The sequence below is a fragment of the Polistes fuscatus genome, unplaced genomic scaffold (assembly GCF_010416935.1).
Source record: "Polistes fuscatus isolate 324 unplaced genomic scaffold, CU_Pfus_HIC Scaffold4, whole genome shotgun sequence".
NCBI lineage: Eukaryota > Metazoa > Arthropoda > Insecta > Hymenoptera > Vespidae > Polistes > Polistes fuscatus.
The window spans coordinates 1,887,770-1,913,176 of NW_025113118.1; the positions used below are offsets into that span (position 1 = coordinate 1,887,770).

The 25,407-nt window shown below is 32.3% G+C and overlaps 2 protein-coding genes and 3 long non-coding RNA genes across 5 annotated transcripts; 3 read left to right on the plus strand and 2 right to left on the minus strand.

The window, feature by feature from the left end:
• Positions 1-704: 704 nt before the first annotated feature.
• LOC122520847 lies at positions 705-1,352 on the plus strand. The gene is made up of 2 exons (XR_006304623.1): positions 705-777; positions 1,144-1,352. It is a non-coding gene; the product is annotated as an uncharacterized LOC122520847 (long non-coding RNA).
• A 3,511-nt stretch (positions 1,353-4,863) lies between these two features.
• Positions 4,864-6,073, minus strand: LOC122520845. Its single transcript, XR_006304621.1, has 3 exons — positions 5,898-6,073; positions 5,648-5,834; positions 4,864-5,122 (listed from the first exon to the last, which is right to left on the minus strand). It is a non-coding gene; the product is annotated as an uncharacterized LOC122520845 (long non-coding RNA).
• Positions 4,993-6,390, plus strand: LOC122520846. Its single transcript, XR_006304622.1, has 3 exons — positions 4,993-5,361; positions 5,993-6,101; positions 6,305-6,390. It is a non-coding gene; the product is annotated as an uncharacterized LOC122520846 (long non-coding RNA).
• Positions 6,391-7,731: 1,341 nt separating this feature from the next.
• Positions 7,732-23,685, plus strand: LOC122520843 (guanylate cyclase soluble subunit beta-1). The gene is made up of 15 exons (XM_043641150.1): positions 7,732-7,822; positions 8,045-8,440; positions 8,903-8,976; positions 12,518-12,618; positions 13,063-13,181; positions 14,011-14,166; positions 14,544-14,697; positions 15,029-15,183; positions 16,072-16,200; positions 16,562-16,644; positions 17,281-17,451; positions 17,841-18,078; positions 18,311-18,451; positions 18,652-18,809; positions 22,950-23,685. Exons 2-15 carry the CDS (start codon positions 8,438-8,440, stop codon positions 23,077-23,079), a joined length of 1,812 nt encoding a protein of 603 aa, XP_043497085.1. The 5' UTR covers positions 7,732-7,822; positions 8,045-8,437; the 3' UTR covers positions 23,080-23,685.
• On the minus strand, positions 18,836-22,940 carry LOC122520844. Its single transcript, XM_043641151.1, has 2 exons — positions 22,427-22,940; positions 18,836-21,613 (listed from the first exon to the last, which is right to left on the minus strand). The coding sequence occupies exons 1-2, from the start codon at positions 22,554-22,556 to the stop codon at positions 20,709-20,711; spliced, it is 1,035 nt and encodes a 344-aa protein (XP_043497086.1). The 5' UTR covers positions 22,557-22,940; the 3' UTR covers positions 18,836-20,708.
• Positions 23,686-25,407: the final 1,722 nt, after the last annotated feature.

Here is a 25,407-nt window from a genome sequence, read left to right on the forward strand (position 1 = left end):
GTTTAAAATGATAAAAAAATAAAAAGCAAATTGTAACGCGGAGAAGTAGTATTGAGAGATTTAAAAATTTTAGTAACCATTATCCATACAAGAACAATTTGCTGTTGCAGTCACCAGCGTACCATCTTTTTTCTTTTTTCTTTTTTTCTCTCTGATAAAATTGCGTCGTGAATAGGTCGCTTTTGCAGTCGTACAACATCGTTTCTTCGTGACCAATGAATATCAATAAGAATCGGTGCGATACGCGTAACCGATGGCAAGGTTCCATAAAAATGCAATTTACCCGGCCGTTTCGGTGTACGAGCTATAGGGCGGTAAAGGGGAAGAGTTGATTCGATCCGCGAGATGTCCCGGATATTTGCTCCGGGTAAGTGTTGATATGCGTCCGCTTTCTGGCAACATCTCGTATCGACAGGCCTTCGGCGTGAATTCGGACGTGGATCGTAGTTCGACTGGTTATTTTCAATCGAAATTTTCTTCCTTTTTGTACGTTTTATAAAGGTATGCTCCGATATGAAGCTATTGCTGCTGGTTTTATCGATAAATTCTCTTTTGTATTTTACATTTAAGAAAATAAGCTATTATCATCGACATTATTTCAAGGTAGATAGATAAACACGTAGATAAAGGAATTAAAAGAATATCATGAATTTGGAAAGAAAGTTCAATGAGATAAAAAAGAAAAATATAATCTATACTTTTAACAGGTGATATATGAGAACGTCGTTGACCTATATACATTTCCAGAACTCGTGTCCTGGATTCAGTGATAAACAGGTATGTTTTCGTACCCACCTGTTAAGTAATTCGTGCCCAAAGAATATAGATTCTTAGAACTTGGCTCGATAAATTAAGGACAAGGAGGTATTTCTAATATTTATCATGTAAAAGTATGTTTGACCTAGATTCATTCACAGAATTTGATTTTAAAATAGGGTTCATTCAAAGTAAAGATTAAATTATCGATCTTAACAGTTCATAATTAGACAAACATTTCTTCTATATAATTTAAGATTATTTAAAATCCAAACTTTTTTTTTGGTAAAGTTCTAAATATGACGAACTTGAAAAGATTTTTGGTAGAGAAGAAGAAAGTAATAGATCTATGTGGCAAACAATCGAATAATTCTTTTCTTCGAAAAGGTAGGAGCAAAAGGCTTTCTCAACGCGTTTGAGGGGACAAACACGGTACGAGTAGATCGTTCTTAATCGCCCCGTATCTCAATCGAGTCGATTCGAATCGGGCTCTCAAAGGATTGAAATCCGGCTGAAGTATCTTGCTAACATTCTCGAGCAACGCTACTTTACACAGAGAAATTCGATCCGGCCGTAATCCGTTGGAAAATCTCGGTTACGAGGCAAAAAGATAAAAGGTTCCATCGATCCTACTACCTTTTACCACCTGCTATAGAAGAAAAAAAGAAAAAGAAAAGGGGAAAGAAGAAAAAAAGAAGATGAGAAAGAAGAAGGAAGTAACAGTTGTAAGCCTTAAGGCAAGCATATGACAGTGTAAGGTTATTTGAGAGTTTATGTAGCGACATATTTAGCTATAGATATGCAATAGACGTATACATGTAGATCATAGGAGGATACTCTCGAGACACAATCATCGAGCTGTACCACCTGAGATAAAAATTTAAAGTTGGAGTTCGATCGATTCCACTTACATCAAACTTCAATTTCCCGAGCATTAAGAATGTCCCCCTTTTTTTGAACCTGACCGATATCGTTAATGGGAACGTTCAATAATCGTTAAGAATGGGATCCATCTTAGCAGGGTATTTGCTTAGATATACGTATAGGCGTACGTATATCTCGATTAGAGAAAAAGTTTAAAAAGCCGACGTCGATCGTGGCCGGATGTTAAGATCACGCTGATAATTGATGGTCGCTCCTAGTAGAGAAGGTAGAAGCTCCTATCGCGTTTCATTAGAAAAATCGAGAAGGGTGCAGGAATGGAATTCTTGGGATGCGACGTAGTTCGAAGCAGCCTTTCTAAACGCGATATAAAATCAATAATACGGGCCATCTCGCGAGGCATCCAATGACGTCAATCATTTCTGCGTTAGGGTCACCACTATTGTCGCACCTCCGGCTTCTTCTTCGAACTAGATAGAGATAGAGAGAGAGAGAGAGAGAGAATGGATTTTCTCGCTTTGTCACAAGAGCGGTTCGAACGTGGATATTGGACATATTACATCTTTTAATCGTCATCCAAAAGACGTCTCACCATTTCCACGTCTATAAATTTATCTATCTACCTCACGTGTTACGTTCATTAAGAAATATTTTTCATTGACTATTGACTCATTCATAGAACGTCGAATTTATACAGTGTTATATTCAGAATCTTTATGTGATATGTTTGCTTGTTTGTTTTCTTTCGAGATTACTTATCTCTAAAAAGGTCGATTTACTTTATCGACGATGTGATTTCTTTTATTTCGATATTATTACTTCAGTGACTTGTCTAGACGAAATAAATATACCCATATCGATATCGTTATGTCCGATTAATTTGATATAAGGATGTATTCTTTATTTTATAATATGTATGCATGATTTATTAAAACAATGACTTAGTTTCCGACACATTATTTTAGAACCGCTAACGCGAAGGAAATTTTCCTTGCGAAACTGTATTCTTCATCCTCGAAAGTGCAAAGTCAAGTCGAAAGTGTGGGGGGCTATTTTCGCTAGACCGTGTAAGTACCACGAGACGAAAGCACCATTATCCTCTTTCGTCTTGCGTACGGAGAATATGTATAAAAGAACAAGTACCCGTTCCTTATCCACGCATTATACCTATTTTTCACAAAAAATATGAACATCTTAGTTGCTATAATATATTTCTGTGGCGCCCTTGCTTAAATCCATTAGGCTAGATCTTTAGTCGTATAATTCACGCAACTAGTCGACATGGAAACGTTCTAAAATCGTCTTCGAGCTTCCGTCCTTTTCGTTACGCCTCGGGAAACGCATCCGTTTGAACGACCTTCTGCCTTGAGGATAACGAATATTCGTCGATCTCTTTTTCGCTTTTTATGCGAAGAAATTATCTATTTTTCCAGGAGAATGCTTTTTATTCTCAGCTATATTTCCTAGAATTTTTATCTTACGCTATCACTCTTTCTCTCTCTCTCTCTCTCTCTCAATCTATTTCTATCTTTCTTTTTCTATTACTCAGCCGGTATAATCGAGCGAAACGTCGTTGAGCTGCGCGCGCGTATAACTGTTCCGTTCCGTCCATCCAAAATAGTCTGGGAATCAAAAGTGGGTTAATCTCAGTTCGGTTATTTTCCCACGTCCGATTACGCGAGGACGAAGTTCATCCTCACCCTTGTAAGCTCCTTCCTTCATTTTTGCTTTTTTCTTAGAATAAAGTTTCGAGAAATAATCATACTTACATAGAAAACACATCGCGAATTTCAAAAATTGGCATGGTATAGTTGATCGGAATATCAATATAACAGTTTTTTAATATTCCTTACTTGATTTTGCTTGCAATTTATTAATAATACGATTTGTAATGATGCTTCTGATTATTTCTAAGATAATCGGAAATCTATGAAATGTTTGCGAAATACATATCGTAATTATGTGACGTGCGTTATTGAATTAATGAGATTTTCCAATGAGGTTAACAAAGTAGTAGGCTTTTGTAACGAACATCTCTTGCGTTAATATTGGATGTAAATATTTCTTTAAATATAAATACACTGTTATGCAAGAACTTCAGCTCCCCTATGAAATTGACTAGGAGTCTAAGAGCGCGTAATTAAAACCTGATTTAAATTCAAATATTCCAAGCAATATTGAGTTATTAATTTGATTCATTTAAAATGGCAATTTAAGTTGCAATGTAGCAACTTAATTGCTTTTTTAATACTTTTAGAAGGCCAATGGAAATATATAATCGTCGTTTTAATAAAAAAGTCAAGAGGATTGCTTCGTCCCTTTTTATGGAAATATTCTGTTTGAACAAATTGCGCAATATTTCCACTTATCCAACAATTTTTTCTTTCCACATTATACTATATAAATAAATAGCCATTTAGTTAGCCATTTAAAGAAAGTTTACTCAATTGAAATCCTATATAAATTTCCGATAGTACTATCAAACTTGAAGAAGAATTTCTAAATTCTTTTCATAATTAAGTTCATTAATTTTAAAGGCTAAAACTTTACTTTACTTCTTTCTTCGACATTCTTCAAGGACTCTTATTTTCTCTCTTGGATCCCTTCGAATACCAGTTACTAAAATTTATTTGCTCTTGAGTTTTTTTCGATTAGCAATAATGTAATATTATTTGCTTTATCCGTCCCTTTTTTATATTTTGATATGCTTGCCTTTTCAAACTACGGCGACAGAATTTTCGTTGTCAAAAACAATGATTATTAATCATTTTCTGAAAAACGTACGAGATACCTTAAATCACATAGAACCATTTAATTCCATCGATCGATGGCTGCCGGCATCGTTTTGTTCTAGGGACAGTAAAATCTCTCGTCCGTACTTCGTAACTTAGAACGAAAGAGTGATGTAGTGATAGTAGTGGTAGTGGCTATTAGAAGAGAATGAGCATTCTCGTAAAACTTCAAGTGTTCGTTCTTTAGTATTGACGTACTTATACAACTTTATTTCTTTCTCTTTCGTAGTAGAGAATTGATCATTCCTCATGACGGAAGTTAACGTAGATATATTATTGCAAGAAGAAATTTATCATTGATATTCGACTGCTTTTATCTCCTCGGTAAAAGTTTCTAGTTCTATCTCATATAAACTGGTAATAATGATCGTTTGAATAGTTTTGTTATGTTGAATATAAATCGAATTTGGGGGATGAAAATTAATGGCTTTCATTATCAAATTATAACTACTTTATTATGGTATGCATAGCAAACAGTATTATTTGTCACGAAACCTATTTACTATATACATATATGTATGTAATACAATAATTCATTTGATCATCGCATAACTATATAATAATATATTATTAATTTCATCTTATTTGTACTACACTCTCTGTTTCCCATTTATTCTCCCTAGTTATCCATTTGTTCCAGCTGTTCAACGATACTAACGTATATGTATCTTTATCCAGTATCGATAATAATTCTGAAAAAAAGAGAGAGAGAGAAAAAATACGGATTTCAAATCGAACGATTCTCATATCCATTTCTTTTTGTTGGAGAAAAAAGTTCTTTGTAAAAGTCAAATGCCAGAGATTCAATGTTAGGAATTCGTTTGAGAAAGAGCATCAGGATTAACTTGGTCATATGGTCCAACATAGATTTCTATCGATTATTATGAAAATGGGATACCAAGTTGCTAGTTGCTTCTTCTTTGAATTACACGTAAGGAATATCTACTTATACGATTATATTATTCATAACGATTATGATATTGCGAATCAAGTCATTCGTGAGACTACCGTATAGATCTAAATTTTATACAATTATATACTCCTTATTAATAAGAATTCTATAAAAAATACTTTGTTGTAAATTCACCTTGATAGTTGATAATATCTACAGATATTTACGTTTAAAATTGAAATTGAAAATAAAATAAATGAAAGTCAATGTTCACATCTTGCATTCCGGCGAATTAATTAAAAATGTCAATCTTTCGTTCGCTTACTTTTTCAAGTTTGACGTTTCCAATTTCTTTCTTTTTTTGTATAATCTTGATAGAAGTAGTTCAAATAGAAATTATCATTCTTTTTTTTCGGTTATTGTATTCGACCGAAGTTGGTCCAAAAAAGCCGGGTCATCTTTAAATAGTACTTCACTCTTAAGATGTCAGCGTTGCGTAATTTCCAAAGTACCTGTTAAACTCTAAATATTTACACGCCTCAAAGATCTTCCCGTCGAAGTTTTCTTCTTCTTACCTCCGTATAGACTTATCTCCATGTTATGGAACTCGAAGATGGGGAGACCGATCCGACGTTCAAATTCAAGCGCGTATTAAACTTTCATTTCTTAGAATGCTTCCTTCCACGTGCTATTTTACTCCAAGCGAAAGAAAATACCCAAGTCTCGTCGTTTTCAGAAAAGGATACGATTTCACTGAATCACGAGGTTCAGTTATATAGGTAGCTATATTATATACCTACATCTACTGAGTGCACTTTCTTCCTAAGTGGCAGAAAATGTTTCGCGACCGTACCGAAACTTTTAGGGAAAAGGAAAATGTTCCTCCAGTTATTGACGATTTTATTTTTCTCGGTTTCGACAGCACATTTACTATGAATAATATCATCATGTTTCCATAACTCATACAAAAATTTCACTCTAGCTTAACGTCTTCATTGGGATTTATTTATTTCGTAAATTATCAACGAAGATTTCCAAAGAGAACTGCTAAGAGAGTTGTTTAGATACAACAAGGTTCTCATTTTAATTATATACCTATACAATACCGAATTCGAGTGTAAGTTAAATTTTTCCTAAATTATTTTGAAAAGGAAATTCGAAACGATTAAGATTTTTATCTCTGAACAACTCAGCACGGGAAAAAAATTTGGGATTTTTTCAAGAAAGAAAATAAGTAACTATATCGAAAATAGTGACTATATAACACTCTTCAAAAGCAAATGAAATTCTTTTTAACTTATCATCACATTCCTCTCATTTACTGTATTACTCGGTATGCATCGGTGTAATTGTTTTTGTGTTAAAAGAACGCAAAAGAATGCTTTAGCAAGAGTAAAGGAATAAACGAGGTAGTAAGAGTCGAGTCTACGAGTAATGTGATATAAAAGCGCGCGGCCAAGAGCTTTTAATATTAAATAAGATTACTTTCTTGTATTATTTTTATTTAGTTACTTTGCTTTGTTGTTTTGCCTAAGAAAATAAATGAACGTTGTTACAGTAAGATCAAAATTTTAATATTCTTTAAAATTAAATAAAATATTTGAACATATTTTTTTTCAAAACTTGTTGTTGTTTAAACTTGTTGAATTTTGTAATGTAACATCGTTAACAAAGATCAAATTAATGTATATAATTGCTTATGCAATATTTATAATCTTGAAATTAAAAATTGATATTTTCATTCACGCGGACAAACTCGACAGTTATCAATATTAAATTAGAAAAATTATAATTCCGAGAAAATACATTTTTTATTTTTAGATTGCGGTATATCATTTCCCTTTGGACTTACTTCGAATACTTGATAGGGTTGATAGATAATTCAAAATTTGGATAAAATGGGTACGTTAGGTCTACCATAGAGAAAACGTGAAGGGCGCCCTCAGTTGTCTCTCGTATATCAAAGATACGTCAAAGTGTAAAGCTGCTTTGAACCTATAATATCTAGTGTGTCGACTAAACGTGTATCATCGATATCCTTTAAATAATGTTATAGGATAATTAAACTTTGGAAAGGTGCAGTCAACAATTCTCTTCAAAGATAAACGATTGTTTGAGTTTATCATAAAGATTAAGAATATAACAAGTTAGAACCTGGTATTATCTCGGTCGAAGAATTTCGAAATTCTTTTATTTTCTTCCGTCTTTTCTTCTTTATTTTGCTTTTATTCATTTATTTATCCTTTCCCTAGGCAAAGTAAACTTTCAGCTTTCTGCAATGTTAATAAGAGTTGAAACTGAATTGCATTTTCGTTCGAATAAACCAAGAAGGAAATATTCTCTCCTCTCTTAATTCATTAAACCACCGGACCTCAAGATTTGGTGGAGTTCAAAGTAAATCCATCCAAGCTAGAACACAAGGGAGGCAACGTTTCAACGGAATCACGTCAAACTCATGACATCTTTTCAGAGTGATTCAAACGGAATTCACTGGTACCAAGTAAGTAAGAATTCAATTGTCTAAAATGAGATAGGAAGGAAGGAATGAAGAAGGATAAAACGAGAGAAAGGTGATTAGAAGAGGTATTAGATGTAAGAAATCGAAGTAGTACGTAGGAGAAAAGGAATAGAAGGGTAAAAAGAATGAAGAAAAGGGAAAAAGGAAATAAATAAATAAATAGGAAAGACTAAAAGAGGATATATCGAGTCTTGTTGATTCCAGGTCATGTCATCGTCTTTCTCATCGTCTTTGTCAGTGGTAGCAGTGGTCTACGAATCGAAGAAGAACACCGGCCGTTGGTGGTTTTGAGGGTGTGTTGGATAGAATATGTGGAAAGAGGGTGAAAGAGAGAAACGAAGAGAGAAAGAGAGGGGGTGGTGAGAAGGAAAGAAGAGGGAGCAATGTTACAGAGGCATGAACACCAGGTGGCGCACGTACCAGCAAGAAAATCGATACTTATCGTTTCGGAGCGTACAGTCGTGCGTCTTCCAGTACGCGACTCGTGTGCACGAGGTAAACACGGCATTCTATGCCAATTAGAATGGAATGATACGTAAAGAGTGAGAGATTATTTCGTCGCTTCCAGTCAGCTAGATCGCAGAGTCAACCGAAGATATGGTACGTTCTCGGAACAAAGATCGATTTGTCAACTCTTCCCGATCACCGTTCCGATCTTCTTTCGTTATCTCGAACACTCGTTTAACGCGTCGTGAAGAGATGGTGGGAGGGAAGAAGGGGTGGGAAAGGGGCGAGAGGTCAAGCGGGAGGAAGAAGGAGAGGGAAAGGGAAAGGGTGACACGGAGAAGGAAAATTATTTTTAACGAACTTTAAATGAAAGAAAGAAAGAAATAAAAAGAGGATATAGCTTAGGACGACTTTAACGTTGACTCGAATCACTCATGAAAACTGTGTCGCATGTGACAACTCAGATTTAGCTTTGTTCATTTAATTACATCCCTCGAGTAGAGCGTTTGAAACGATCATCCCCCAGTGATTTTCATGTTTTCCCTCCGTTTTTAATCGAATTCTCTTTTTTCTTTTTTTTTCTTATCTCTTCTATGCTTTTTTTTATATGTGCAGTACGGTTTCGTGAATTACGCTCTCGAGCTCCTCGTTGTGAAGAACTTTGGCAGCGAGACATGGGATGAAATAAAGTAGGTAAAATGTAACAAAATAAAAAAGAAAATTACCAGAAGAGCTAACTGAGATATCGTTGTTTTCGGCATCAAATAGAAATTTACTCTGCATGAGATGATTTTAGTATTTATCTTTATCGCTTGTTTACATGTATCACATTTATCCTCTCTTCACCTTTTTAGACACGTAGCTAGCTCGTTCGATTCTCGTTTTTCTTCGTTTTCACAGCACGTCCTGGATAGATCGAATGTATTCCTTCTTGTTCCGACCACGTGCTTTTCAACTATCAATGTCGTTTATCGGTAAGATCGATGCACCTCGTTTCCTTTCGTAATTTCGTAAAAGCCAGGAAGACGATTTTTCTTTCAGTTTGCCTTTTCTAGCTTCGATCGAACTGATCTGTTGATTTTTTTTTCTCTCCACTTTCACTTAATGGACAATGTATATAGAACTTGTAGAAATCATTACTGGCTAAGCGAATTCAGTGCTTAAATTGATTATCTAGCTATTTAGATTTAGAGTAAAATAAAGGAAACTTTAAGAAGAAATCACTTTATAAATGAAGTTTCTATTCTAATTGTAATTATGTATTATATATACTTCTTTTTATTGAAATAGTTTCAACAAAATATTCGATTCATTTAATGTTTATAAAATGAGAATGTTTTATAACATCGTCGGAATATTAATATAAAACGAAAAAAATATTGTCGTGTGTAAAATTTTAATGTTATACAATATCATCGGAATATTCATATAAAAACAAATAAAATTATGGAAGTTTTTTTTTCTTTTTATTGTTTTAATTTTGTCGGAGAAAAAGAAAAGAAAGTCGTAGGTCATTCGGGTAAGTAAATGACACTGTAAAATAGCTCTTTTGTATCGTATTAATATTCTTATCAGTTGCACACACTCAACACTTTTCATACTTGCGCAGTAAATGCGCATGTATGTGTTTTTTTTCTCGATTATTTTCGAACAGAAATTAATTTTTATGCTAGATAGAACTAGCAAAACCCATTAAATTGTTTTTTCTCTTGTCTATTTAATACCGAAATTATGAATAAAAGTTTTTATCAATATACAATATCAGGTCATTGCATATAAAGAGACTGGCTAGGTTGTTTATTACATTTAATTGTTGAAGTATCTAATATCAATAAAATGAGAGAATAAACAATATTAATTTTATATGATATCTTTTTAAACACAATGATATCAACTCGGAAAGAATAACTTAAGCTTTTCACGGTAGTCTTTATTGTTTCGAGTACTGATTGTATTCAATATTATGATCCTTGGTATTTGTCGAGCTTCAATCCTTGAATGTAAATTACACTTGTGTCTTTTTTTACAATCATATTCATTACTTTTCTTAACTGTGATATAATTTTCTTAAAGTATGTTTCTTTTGCTATTAAAACCGTTAAATTTCCGTTAAATTCATTAAAATTTGAAATTTTTTTGTAAAAGGTAAAACATCATTTAATAAGGTTTACTTTTTATCTTTCATAAAGTTTAATAAAGGAGTAGATTGTTTGTGATATTACCTTTTAAGTTAATACGTATAAAATACAATTTATTTTTCCTAGCATAAAACGTTCTTAAGAAAGAGCAAATGCTGTCGTTAAAGTTCGAATTACAACCAAATGAATGAAAGATTGCATTACACGAAACCTTTCAACTCTTAGCACATTGCCTAAAAGCTCGTTCGTTTGCCTCGTTTTTCTTCAAACGAAAGACGATGCCATTATTCTCGAAATCTCGCATCGATACTTTTACTTTTTTTACGTCTCAACAGAAAATCCCATCGTTTACTCCATCTGGTTATCCACCTACGACTGTCGAGTCTGTATAAGGGATTACGGGGTATTTTATTTTAAACGCTTTAGCTGAACTATTCAATTTCTACAAAGGGTTGATTAAAAACAGTAAAATAAAGAAAAAGAAATTTGACGAGGAAAGGTAATTGTAAATTTTACGAGAAAATATCCTTTTATTATAGATCACTTTCTAATTTCATTTACTATGATTATTTGAAGCACTTCTAATTATTTTAATGAAGTTATTTGATTAAATCTTTAATCAGACTTGCTGTATACTCTTGTAATTATAGACTACTTCAAATTATCAAAATATCTTCGAGAAGGTTAAAATGTGAATGCAGTTTATATAAATTTACCGAAAGTAGAATATCATTTTAAGATCGCTTCAAGTAAAATATTGTTTCCCTATCTTTATTAAATAACTATTAATTTTACTTCTATAATTACAAATATATCTATGATGAATCTCATAATAAAACAATCTTATGAAAAAACGATTAAAACATGTATTATATTTTCTTAGTAATAGAAATAATATTAATTCATAACATTATTAGAATCAAATTAGCATGTATATGTTTCGATAGCTTTAGGACGTGTTGGAATAGTTTGCTATAATAATAATAATAAACGAGCAAATTCATCTCTTGTATATTTTCTATGTTAAGAATTAATTAATGATTTAATTGGAACTAGACAACTGAAAGATTAAATAGTAATATCTAATTAGTAATTTTATTAATGAAGGTTGACATAAATATAGTTATTATCATTATATCGATTGATATTTTCAAGAAGTGTTCTATTTTTGAAGAAATCTTAATAAGACTTGATTTAGTTTTAATTGGAAGGAATTGTTACGTAGGGCGACAACAATTTTCACGTACCCTGTGTTTCGCCATTGTACTGAAAATAGAAGTTACCCTGAAACTGAAATGCTACGAAGGCACTTAGAGGCTCATATAAGAGGGTCACTTTACTCAGCCTAAATGAGGTTTCACGGTTGCTCTCTCGGCAATGGCGTCGTGTTTGTAAATTGCACGTCTTTATTTCGAACTTCTTCTTTACTTCGAATATTATAATTTGATTATATTTCATTTAAACATTGTTTTTGTAAAATTTACGATTAAATTTCAAAGTTCATATTTTCTTATACAGTTTTTACTTGTTTTAATTGGTATCCAAGTAAAGAATTTAATTAATTATATATTAATAATAGATTTTATAAAATTATGTAAAGCTTTTGAAAATAATTTTTAAAATTAAATTATATCAAAGGAATAGCAATATATTAAACAAATAAATAGAAAAAATATGTATTTAAATAAGAGGGTTTAGATTATGAAAATATTTGGTTTTACTACAAAATGTACAATGAGCAGTTAAGATAAGATGAAACAGACATAAATGTTGGTACATATTTATCGATGCAAAAGGAATAAAGTTTTATTTTAAACGAACTTAATATTCCTAGCGCTCTACATCATGCTTTCTTTATTATTTACTAGAGGGCTCATGAATAGTTGTTATTGCCCTTTGTAATTCGTTTACTTTTCATAGTTTATTTAAACGTGAATATAATTGCTAAATACTATTTTGTTTGCACGTTTTACAACCTATCTCTTATATTTTATTGCTTATATATGTCATTGTTAATCTTCCTCTACGTTTAATTGCTCTCATAGGTATGCTTATATGAGCAAATTAAATTCCCACATTTTTATTACTCCAGGAAAGATGCTGCCATTAATATGGATGGACAATTTCTAGTACGACAAATTTATGACGATGAAATTACCTATAATCTTATAGGAGCAGCTGTCAATCGATTGAGTATGTATATTATTTTTTAACATGATTAATATTTATAATCGTGTTTAACAGATATATCAATACTTTTCAATCACCTGCGGTTCTATTTTAATTAAAGTATTTTATATACAGATATCTATTTGATATTGTTCAATTATTCAAATTTATTAATGAAACAAACGGAACAAACAGAATTATATATTATTTATACACAATAATACGTAATGTTTGATGTATTATGGTATATTATCAACCCATAACTTGACATCCGTTAGTCAAGTAAATATATAATAATTAAGTATATTAACAATTGTGATGTCACCGTATAAATAATTAAACCAAATACATGCCTTATATAATAATGAACCAGTTCATGAAACAGAAATGTGTATGGGAGTTTAACTGTAATAATCTGTTGCAGCTGTAAACAAGTTCTATAGTTACTAAGTTTATTTCATTTCTCAGACATTCCTGCAAATGATATATTGGAACTTTTCGGTCGAATGTTCTTCGACTTCTGTCAGGATTCTGGATATGACAAAATCCTTCAAGTTCTAGGGGCAACACCCAGAGACTTCTTGCAGGTAAATCAATTCTCAAAAATTGACGATTTTCTAAATTAATAATAATTTAGAATAAAATTTAGTCGGTTTTGAGAGATCATAAATTTTGTTTCTTTTCAAAGTGTATGTATTTTTAAAAATTAATTCCATTGACATGATTCTCGTATTTTTTATGTATTCGAGATAATGATGATATGTCATAATTCGTCTTGATACTTCTCGTCTAACCGGTTCTTCGTTAGGATAAGTCATCCATCGTTCTTGCAAGCATATTAGAGACACATCAGTCAAGGGGGAAGATTTAGAAAATGATTCTATTTGGATAAACGAGTCGAGTCAGGCAAGCAATTTTTTTAGACTAAACAAACGTTTTAGAGTAAAAAAGGGAGAGAAAGAGGAAGAAAAAGAGATAATATAAGATAAGAAAACAGGTGAAACCCATTAAGAAGCTTCTGCTTGTTCGGATTTTTTATTTTCAGCTTTTATCACACGTGGTTTCACGTTTTAGTACTCTACGTTCTTGTCATAATTTTTGAAAAATCTTATTTTCCTCTCATCCTTTACACTGTTTTAAAAATGTCGTGCTCAATCATTTACACGATCCGTTCTTTTCAGTAAAACGACTTTAGACATTTTTCTACTTTGCTAATAGTATGTCATAGAATCATTTCTTTGAATCTTTTCCTCCTTTATATTACTATATCCAATAGGATTAAATATCCTTATTAATTATTGTTTCAAATTGTGGATAATGTCTATTATTTAAAATATCAAATATTGAATTAGTTTAAATGCGTTATTATAAATGCGAGAACACGTATTTCAAAGATAAGCGTTTTTGTTATTTTAGAATCTAGATGCTCTTCATGATCATTTGGGTACTTTGTATCCTGGAATGAGGGCACCATCTTTTCGATGTACAGAAAGACCAGAAGATGGTGCTTTGGTATTACACTATTACTCGGATCGACCGGGTTTGGAACATATTGTTATTGGAATCGTTAAGGTATATTCATATATCTACTATTATATATCTACTCATTTTTTATACGAAATATTATAGAATTTCATATTATGTTAGACGAGACAATTTTTTTGTTACGTAATACATCTTTCTATCCGCCTATAGAGTATTATATAGATGCATAATGCTTTGTCATATTTCGTGAAAATATCTAATCAAATATTCTCAATTTCATAGAAATGCAGAATAACTCTGCTTTTTCTTTTTTTTAATCGAAGGAATGTAGGTATTTTATAGACGTTGAAGATTTGAACACTCGCCAAAATCATCGTTAAAAATATTACAGAAAATATATGTATGTAATATAACATGTTTTGCGATGGAGAAAGAGCATAAATATAGAATTTTCTATCCCACAGACCGTGGCGAAAAAGCTTCACGGGACAGATGTGGATATGGAGATACTAAAGACGAAAAATGAATGTGATCACGTGCAATTCTTGATAACCAATACATCGGGACCTGGTGTCGTTTCCAATTCTATGATCGTTGAACATGAAATGTTGTCTGCTGGTGAGTAAGATAAATTTCTTTCGAACATATATTTCCTATATGCGGAATGCAAAATTCCTATTAAATTAGAAAATCGATTTATCGTTAGAATTAATGAGACTCTCTGGATCGCGAGTATATAAAACGTGACGTTATGAAATTCGTTCAAATCATCAGCTCGCTTTTATTAAATCGATTCTTTAGACTGAATTTTTATTTTTTCCTCGCTAAATAAAACATCAAAAAGCTTATGAAATTTTACTTGAATATGCATATACAGATATATTTTTGTCCACATATTTTTGATATTTTAAATGCAGGATATATACAAATTTTTGATTGGTTGTCATAGAACCAAAGGTGAGCCCCACTACGTTTTGCAGAGTGTTTCCTTTCCATATCATGTTCGACCGGGATCTTACGATAGTGCAAACAGGCTACACCATCACTCGTATTTTACCACAGGTCTGCAGTGGTAATTGCAAATTAACCGACATACTCTTCGCCGTAAGTAAAAAATTCATATTTGCATCGAATAAGATTTGCAATTTCGATTTTTGTTAAACAATTTTTCATTCACATAATTTTACTCGTCATTGAATATTGAATTAAAACATTGGTATGAAAATCACATTTCAAAATTGAGATTAAATCGCGTCCGTAGACGATTTATTTGAAATATTACCTTATGATATTAATTTATAATTAATTTGCTTTTACTCGCTTAATTTCCTTGGCTAATTTTCGAAACTCGATCTTAATTGTTACCAAGTAACGAGCTAACATAATTGCGTCGTGTATTCCTCGTTGCCAAACCTCTCGCTCCTATAATTCATCCATATTCATGCTCACACTATCATACATCTTTCGAATTCAGTTAGAGGTGTGACACGAGCATTGTGTCCAGTCTGGTTACGTTATTACGTTTACGTATTAACATCAGTTCGTTACTATATATTGTCTATAGACATAAATACGATATAAATACTCGATATTTTAAATTTTATTTTCATCTTATCTCAATACATTACTTGAAGGGAGAAAATCAAATATTTCTCATATGTTTTCTCTTATATTTACTCGTCTATTTCCTATAATAATTTTTTTACCGAAATAAGATGCGTTCTATAAGCAAATATATACTTTAAGATTCAAGTAGAGATGTCAGAAAATGTTTAAGTTATAAAAATTTTCTATAGATATAAATACACATAAATATCTATCCAATTTTATATTCACAATTAGTCTATACAGGACATTTCTACTCCATACGAAAAGAGTTTTGATGGTCAATTATATTCCAGCGAACTGCATTATGAATTCTGGCACATTACTTCCGCACCCGATAAATAAATTCTCGCAAAACAAGGCTGCATAATGTCGTCGACTTCTTAGGTCAGGCCGCATTTGGAATTAACATTTGAAAACATACTGTCACACATAAACACTGTCTACGTGTTGAGGACTAAAAAGGGAATGATGCGAGTTGCATCCTCGGAAGAGTACGCGTATCTACGTCTTAAGGTTAGTAAAACGATTATAACTAATTTATAGAAATTAATATCACTTCAGAATATGGTTAATTTTGATAGTAGAAAAAGTACGATTGAAATTTGTATGGCTTAAGATCACTTAACGAGTCGAGTGTAAATTCGACTCGACTTGACTTGTCTTTTATGAAGTCATTTTCTCGGTATCCATTACATCAAGTGATTGAATTTTCTTTCTTTTGTTTTTTCCCCTCAAAAGATAATAGTCATTTAAAACACAAATTACATTTGCATTCGCGCAAAGAAGCTTGATCGTTGAATGAATTACTAGCCACTCGAGAAATTTACATTTCTCGCTTTATTTCGTGACGAAATATTCTCCATTTTTGTTAAAGGGTCAAATGTTGTACATACCTGAGAGCGATCTGACGATTTTCCTCTCTTATCCAAGTGTTATGAATCTCGACGACCTTACGAGGTAATAGATTATAAAGAATATACAAATAGTGGATATATAGCTAGATTGTAAATCTTTGCCGATTACATCACAATATCACAATTGCATGATACTCTTCGACTTGTCTGTCAGCTTATTACCTATTTAAGTTCTTTTCAAACTTAACACAGTCTATTTCTATGAAGGAAAAAGCATGATTTAGCAAGTAGTTTTGCTCTCTCCCAAGTCGAATTTAACTTTTATCCTACTCAAGAAGCAAGAACTTTCTACTTTCCTAAGGACATTACCTGTGCTCATTCTTCTTTCTCTTCGAATCGCAACTGGTTACGCATACGTATCTACACACACATACAACATATGTAACTTTTATACTTTTTAGATGACTTCTTTTCTATGTCATTTAAAGTAGAAAAGAATAAGAAGGAAAGAGGAAAAAATAACAAATTTAAAGTCGTATATTTGTGTATTTAATGAATTTCTTATATGGAAAAATATCAAATGATCATCGTCAATCGTATTTTTATTATACATTCGTAAAAATATTTATTTGTAAATAAAAAAAAATATCTATAGTAAAAGACGAGATAAAAGAAGATAATCAAGAAAAAAATTTGAAAGATTAGATAATTATATTAATTTTTGATTGATATCATATAGACGTGGTCTGTACTTAAGCGATGTACCATTACACGATGCAACGAGGGACCTCGTCTTGATGTCGGAACAATTCGAAGCGGATTATAAGTTGACAAGAAACTTGGAATTACTCACCGATAAGCTGCAGCAGACGTATCGCGAACTCGACGGTGAGAAGCAGAAAACCGACAGGTAAGGATTTCTGTTGGGCCGGAACTTCCTGATAAAGGGATCCCCATCGGCCTCGTTCATCTATTTACCTTGAATGAAAATCTTCTATAATCAACTCTTATCGTGTTGTAAAATGTTCTTCCTCGGAAAATTACTTTTCTCTTTCTCTATTTCTATTTGTTTTCTTTCACTTTCCTTTTTTTTGACGGAAATATCGTTCATTTTGATTACATTGCAATATCACGTTCTGCAATAAGTCGTATCTATAAAAATGAAAATTACATTAATAATAAATTAAATATGATTGATAGAATAAGTTTCTTACTTTTTATTATTAAAAAATTATTATTTTTATTATTCTCATTGAAACTTTTGTCGGTAAAATATAAAAAATCTCTTGTAATTTATAGGTTATTATATTCTGTATTACCGATTTCCGTGGCGAATGAACTTCGACATTCGAGGCCAGTACCTGCAAAGAAATACGATTGCGTAACACTTCTCTTCTCGGGAATCGTCGGTTTTGGAGCTTATTGTGCGGCTCATACTGATTCTAGTGGTGCTATGAAGATTGTTAACATGCTCAATCAACTGTATACTGCTTTCGACGTCCTTACGGATCCCAAGAAAAATCCCAACGTTTACAAGGTTCAATTATTTCTTTAATCAGCTATGAGTTATAAACTTGTAGTAATAGCATTTGATTTTTTCTCCGAGCAATTACAAGTTTTCAATTTGTAATCGAAATTTTCAAATAACGTTGGAAGAAACTTTATTTCATGATTATTTGCAGAATTGCTCCATGAAAATCAAAGAAATTGTAGATGTAATAAACAAATTAGCAACTACGTTAATTTATTCGAAAAAATCTATAATTCAGGTTGAAACAGTAGGCGACAAATATATGGCTGTAAGCGGATTACCGGAACCGTGTCGTTGTCATGCACGATGTATAGCACGACTTGCACTCGATATGATGGATCTTGCCGCAGATGAGGTACAAATCGATGGAGAACCTGTGGTTGGTATTTCTTTTTCTTTTTGCTCTTTTGTACAAGAAAATAATAATAGCAAATAAGCAATAAATCGTATATTCCTAATTTTCTGGACATATGTAATATAATACAGTATCTCAATGTTCGAAAAATGTATTGAAAATGTGAATGATTTGATCGTTATCGAAAAATAATAGCGTATTGTTTGTAATAAAATTGTTCGTAGAAAATCACCATCGGTATACACAGCGGCGAAGTTGTAACTGGTGTTATTGGACATCGTATGCCACGATATTGTTTGTTCGGAAATACTGTCAATCTTACAAGTCGGACGGAAACCACCGGAGAACCTGGTAAAATAAACGTTTCGGAGAATGCTTACAGGTAAAAGTATTATTACTTTTTATAAATACAATTCATAGAATTTTATTGTTTATTAACGTTGGATCTTATTTCTTATTTTCATATGGTTGTTCAATTATGAAAAAGGCCGTTATTCGTGGTATAAAAGAATTAGATGTATTGCTCTTTGATTTCATAGAAATCTGTTACAAGTATTAGTACAATACAATAATCGGTAACATTGTTAAAAAATTATTAATCGAACAACACTTCACTTCAATCATGACCACACATTTCAAAAGTTTTGCATTATGTTAGTGGGAAGAACAATAATAGAATAGAGGGTCTATCGTCGCAGGCTAAATTAGAAATTCATTGTTTGAATAATACGTCACTTCAGCAAAATCTTCTGAGAATTCGTTGAGAGGCATTTTAAAAAATACTATAAAAATTTCTTGCCGAGTCATTGACCATCATTTCGGCGAATATTATTTCGTTCGATGAAGATAAAAATATTTTCTTGAAAGATTTTCTGTTTCAAAATATCTTTCTCCATTTGTTTAATCTCCGTAGATCTTTTCTCCTCAATAAGTAGTTGCATTGTGGGTGAAAACTTGGAATTTTAAGAAATACGATTTAAAATTTGGAATTTCATTCGAAATTCAGTTCGTTCGAGCTAACGGATTTTATCAGCATTATACGTAGAAGCAAAGTAAAAGGCATCGACTTCCATCGAAAGTTATACGATCGACTTTTAAAATGGTCGTAGATAGATATATACACACACGTGAACACACAAACGATATATGCGACTATAGCGAACTCGAAGGCAAACGCGGGAGAACGAAACGAGCGATTAAATCGTGCTGGGCGGTTCGCACCGAGGTAAGAGGCAATTATTTTTTCTGGTTTTTTTTTCTTCATTCGTCCGCTTTCTTTTTTTCTTTCAACTCTCTTTCATCAACACTCGCTATACCGTTCTCCATAATATTTTCAGCTTTGCGTTGCGTTATTACGTACATAGGTATTTACGTATATTTAGGTATGAATTTTCCAAAGGAAGGAGTGCACGCGTGTCGTAAGGTCGGAATATTACGCGCAATTATCGATCAGCTCGTACTATTGACGGGAAAGCCGTTTCCCTTCGCGTTTAGTCGTGTTAGAAATTCTTTATGATTTACGAGATCGTCGCTTATGACGATATTACGGATAGTTTTCTCGTAATTTACACGTTATCCATGTGCTTGACGCAAGTTCCTTTAACTTACATCTGTTCCCTTTTATCATCGATCAATGACTAATAAATTAGAAAGTTTTTCTTCGATATATAACGGACAGCTAATTACGAAAAGTGCCGAATTAGCCTAATTGCGCATTGAAAAATATTTACCAGCAAGTTCGAGTTAATTGTTTTATTAAAAGTTATAAATACCTACGTGTTGCGATAATAAATATCTTTTTTCTACTTTTAATTCGTTTTAAGTTAAACTTGTTCATATAATTTTCGTTCAGGAGTATATTTTGTACAAGATTTTTCTCAAATTTTCTAAATCTGATACACGCTTTAGATTCGTTCAAAGTTAGATAAACACAATTTCGTAATTCGAATAAGACTCTCAGTATTAAATTAATTACGACGCTTTAATCCAGAAAATAGCCCGAAGTATTAGGGAGATCAGCAGATTAGAAAGCTTTAGTTCATCATATAGTTTTACCGTAATGGCTATAGAGCCGCATAATCGTCCATACTTTTCACAAAGAACTTGTCTTTATCGGTCCTAATGAATACCAATCAACCGATAAGGAGAATCTTTTTTTACCTCTGGAAACATTTATCTATCTCTTTTCTCGTTCGAAATGAGCCATCGCCGTAATCAACGACTTCCATAGACTCTTTTCCTTTTCCTTATTTATACGAAAGAAATATGAAATTAATTTCGATCAATCGCACATTATATCCAAATAATTTCTCAAAGTCTGGGGTATTTGCAGTCTTTGAATGCCGTGTGGAAGAGCCCAATTTCGAAACAATATTTCTCTTATACTACAACGACAAAGATGCATTAATTCAGGTGGACATAATCCACTTCTTTCCGGAGGTACAAGATTTCGTTCCACAAGATTAGGGTAATGTTCGTACATAGCAACGCTAAAGATTCCGCTCTGAGCAGCTATATGAGTTGGTGTTTTTACATTTGCCGTAGGTATAGTTCTTAGAAGTAATTTCAAACATATTACTAAATCTTTCGGAAAGTTCCTTTTTTCTTTAGCTGATGGAACATCGTATTCGTTCAATTTAGCAAGGAGAATTTCTATCGGTAAAGGTGCCAGGTTGTCCGATTCTATCGAAGCTCCATATCGTAACATTATCATAAGTATATCAGGTGCACCATGTTGAATCGCAACTCTGAGCGGAACAACTTGACCATAAGATTCCATTGGAACGTCAATGAAACGAGACTTTATAGTTGATGACGCGCAACGATATTCCAATTTGCCTTTAACCGCATGATCCATAAAGTATATCAACGCATTGATATTTTCCTCCCGATCTTCAAAGTCGCTTTTCCAACCGGACAAAAAATGCGTCACTCTAATACCAAATATAGCTCCCACAAAAATTCTTTCAAATGTCTTCTCGCAATAGAATATGTCGTTTAACAAACGAGTAACTATCTCGTTATTGCGTAGCTTCCAATCAAAACAAAGTTTAGCTGCTACATAAAGAACATTATGAAATTTTCCTAATAAACAAACTTGACCATTTTCCATCATGGTAATGTTGTGATAACGTAGAGCAGACTCTACTATTCTCTCGCAGACGTCTTGCTTGTCCAGTTTCTCCGCTGAATATACAAACAGAAGAATCTATATGAATTATTATAATAATGACAATAATCATTAGTATTATATGTTTATAAAATTCCTAGAAGCAATTTCTCTACAATTCGAAAAGAGAAAAAATTAAAAGAAAAAATACAAATATTTAATCGACGTTCATAGGATCGGATGAACGACTTCAAATTTATGATAATTGAAAATGATTATTGTTTATTCTGTTCGATTCTTGTATCGTTCTTTGATGTGATGTAAAATCACATATAAATATAATGTAAAAAACACAAGTAATTACTCAACTTATTAAATAAGCATTTTTCTCTTCCTCTATCGTTTTGTGCGAAAAATAAAAGCTTTATTTAATATCTGAAGGCAATAGGTGATTGATGAGTTAACAAAAGTTCAAACAATATGTTAAAATATTATTATCGTTTGGTATCGTTATTTCGTAATTTTTTTTACGTCTAGAATCGTGCCGAAAATATGAACAAAACAAATTTGAAAAAATGCAAATGATCAGTAATTGCGTTTGAATAACTTTCGTACGGATAAGAAATTTGATTATATAAACACGTTTGATTAAATCTATTTGGAATATTAAATTTAAGCTTTTCTCTTATCGATTATTGAACTTTTTTTCCTGATTGTTCTTAACTCTTCGCTCTATTACTCCTTGACTTGGTCAATCGGTAAAAGCGAAGGTAACAAATGTCTCTCCAATAAACCACCAGTTTCTCCGTCGTCGTTTCCAATTCTCTCAATTGCTTTTCAAGCGTACTCACTTTAAAGAAGTTAGAAATATATTATAGAGGTTATATTACCTTCCGCACAACTGTTTATGACATCTGAAAAATATCCAACGAGTTCTCGTCGCTTGTATCGCGAAGCGAGACAACTGCGTTCCAACTCGGCAAACAATCTGTCGAAATAACAGTCAATAAGCACTTCCATCTTCCCAGGATGATAACAATTTTCTCGATAAACGTGATCACGATAGTTAAAAAAAAAAAGAAGAAAGATTTCAACAAAAATTTAGAACGTCTGATAGTATAAGTAACGAAACATTCTCATGATTGTCGACCTCTGAATAGTCGACTACATGTTAACCGAACGAATGTACGAGAGGGGAGCTAATTCATTTAAGCCTTACGTAAAGTATTCTAAGGGCTTCACTGGTAAATTCTGTCCTATGCTATATTTGCTAACAGTTTTTACGTTTTCAATTGCGTATCATGAAAACTGATTAATTTTATAGAGAAAAATTAAGTCTTTGATTAGAAACGAAATAGAATTCGAAGAATTCATTTGATATTGTTTACTAATATAAATTTTTTGTTATTTTAGGTATTTGTGCATGCCAGAGAATCAAGATCCTCAATTTCTATTGGAATACAGAGGTCCAGTCACTATGAAAGGAAAATCCGAACCAATGAACGTATGGTTCTTGTCTAGAGAAGTGGAATTAAATGCATAATTTGATCACCGAGTAGAATAATTCCAACTATCGTTGAAACTATCGTTACAGCAATAAAATAGGAAATCTCTATAGGATATTAACTTCTACATAATATACTTTAACGTGAAATTAAGTTGCACGTCGGTGGAAGAGCTCTGTGTGATCCTTACGTGTGAGAATTGATTTATCTCGTCGCTCTTTTTCATAATATGTATATGTATTTGTCGCATATTTGCTCGTAGAAAAAATTTACAGTTCCTCGACGTTTAAATATCCTGACGTCAAATGTTTTAAACATTTTCTTTGTTTGTTAACTATATATTCTATATTCTATATTCTATATTCTATATATATATATATGTATACATATATGTATGTATCTTAAATGATAAGAAATATAATCGTCTGAGATTTAAATGCTCAATGATGTTGATATTCGACATACGAATAAGTCGATAATTAATGAAAATCAACTAAAGAACATTTCTTATAAGAAACAGTCGCAGAATTTTCTTTAAATTTTATTAATTTTTAAAATTTAAACCAGTCAGAAAGTTCAATCCTGTTGAATCGGATAGAATCAAAATAGACTTAAAATAAAAAATAAACAGGTATCACCAGAAACAACCGCAAGAATGTACACGATTTTAAGATGTAACGGAACCTTTTCCGATCTTTTACGTGACCTATGCACGTTACAAGGTCAATCGAATGAGTACCGTAAAAGCGTTAATTGTTCGTCTATCGTAACTCTTCCTTTATTAGTCCGACGTATGTTTTTCATCTTGCGTTAGAAAATAGTCCAAACGTACTGCGCGATCGTAAAAGTCTAAAAAACGACACTAGGATGTTATATCTTAGATAATAACGCGTCTCTACGAGCCATGCTTTATTACCAATATTCGTCATGTTCGTTAAAGTGATTCGTATAATTGCACTGTACTATAGCAAAGTGGTATGCAGGCTACAAGTTTCACGTTGTTGAAGAAAAAGTGAACACACTACTCTCGACCGGTTTACCGGGTGAGGCACGCAGAAAATAAGGCCAGATAATAAAGCGTGTACAAAGCCGACCTCTGGATTAGGTGGTTTATGTATACGAGCAACCTGCACCGAACGCAATTATTATGGACAAATGAATGGTTCGTGCTAGATGGATTAGATGGAACAGATGGACGTATGGATAAGTATTTGTTATTGTATCTCAATACTTCAATGAATAATACTTGACTAATATTTTTTTTTTCAAACGAAGATTATAAGTCTTCTGAGAAAATGAACGAATAATGTATTATAAATTCGTGTTTTTTAAACCAAGCTTACGAGTAATGTCTTAACATGACACTAAAGCGAAACTTTGGCCTGAAGGAATGTATCGTTTATGTATGCAACGATGCAAAAGAATACGACATTTAAAGTTAATCATTCTAGTCATTGCTTACGCAATACATATCTTTTTTATTTTCAAATGACATCAATAGTTTTTACGATCCGTTCGATACAACTTGTTTTCTAAGTTGTTGATTATTTTTATCAACTATCCATGCAAATATTTACCATCAAGTGGAATAAGTCTCTTTATTCTAGTAGTCTAAGTACTATTCTAGTAGTAATTACTTAATGATTGATTTTATAAGCAAATTTTTTAAATCTTTCTGTGCAATGTATATTTATTATAAAAAATTTTTATTAAATAATTTAAATCTAAAAAAGATGAAAAGAATTAAATGATCGAAGTTAGATCAATGTAATTTACTTTATTAAATAACTTCCAGCAATAAAACAAATAAAATCCAAAAACAATTAATCAATTTTTTGTATTACTGCAGACTGTTGTAAATCGTTAAGTAAATCGTTAAATGGTAAAATAAAAACTAAGTGATAATGAATAAATTCATTTGACGGTTACCGAGCGAATATGTATATTTCTTTGTGCAAAGTTCATGAAAAAACGAGTAAGTATCTTCGCGTTTTCCACTGATACGAAGTTCGATCCATTATAGCCGGGAGGACATTCCAGCAGTCTTGGTGAAATTTCGGCAGGTGTACGAGATTCCATGGAGTGTCTGTGTTTACGGACGCGCCTATAAGGAACCGAGATTCTTCGTGTAAGCAAGTAAGCAAGCAGGTAGATAGGTAGGTAGGTAGGTAGGTAGGTAGGTAGGTAGGTAGGTAGGTAGGTAGGTAGGTAGGTAGGTAGGTAGGTAGGTAGGTAGATAGGTAGGTAGAAGGCAGGTATATAGATAGGTAGGCAAACAGACAGAAGAGGAAGGAGGAATTCTCGTACGGTGAACGGTAAGCAGCAGATATTTAAATGAGAAACCGGATGGTCGATCCGAGGTGGTT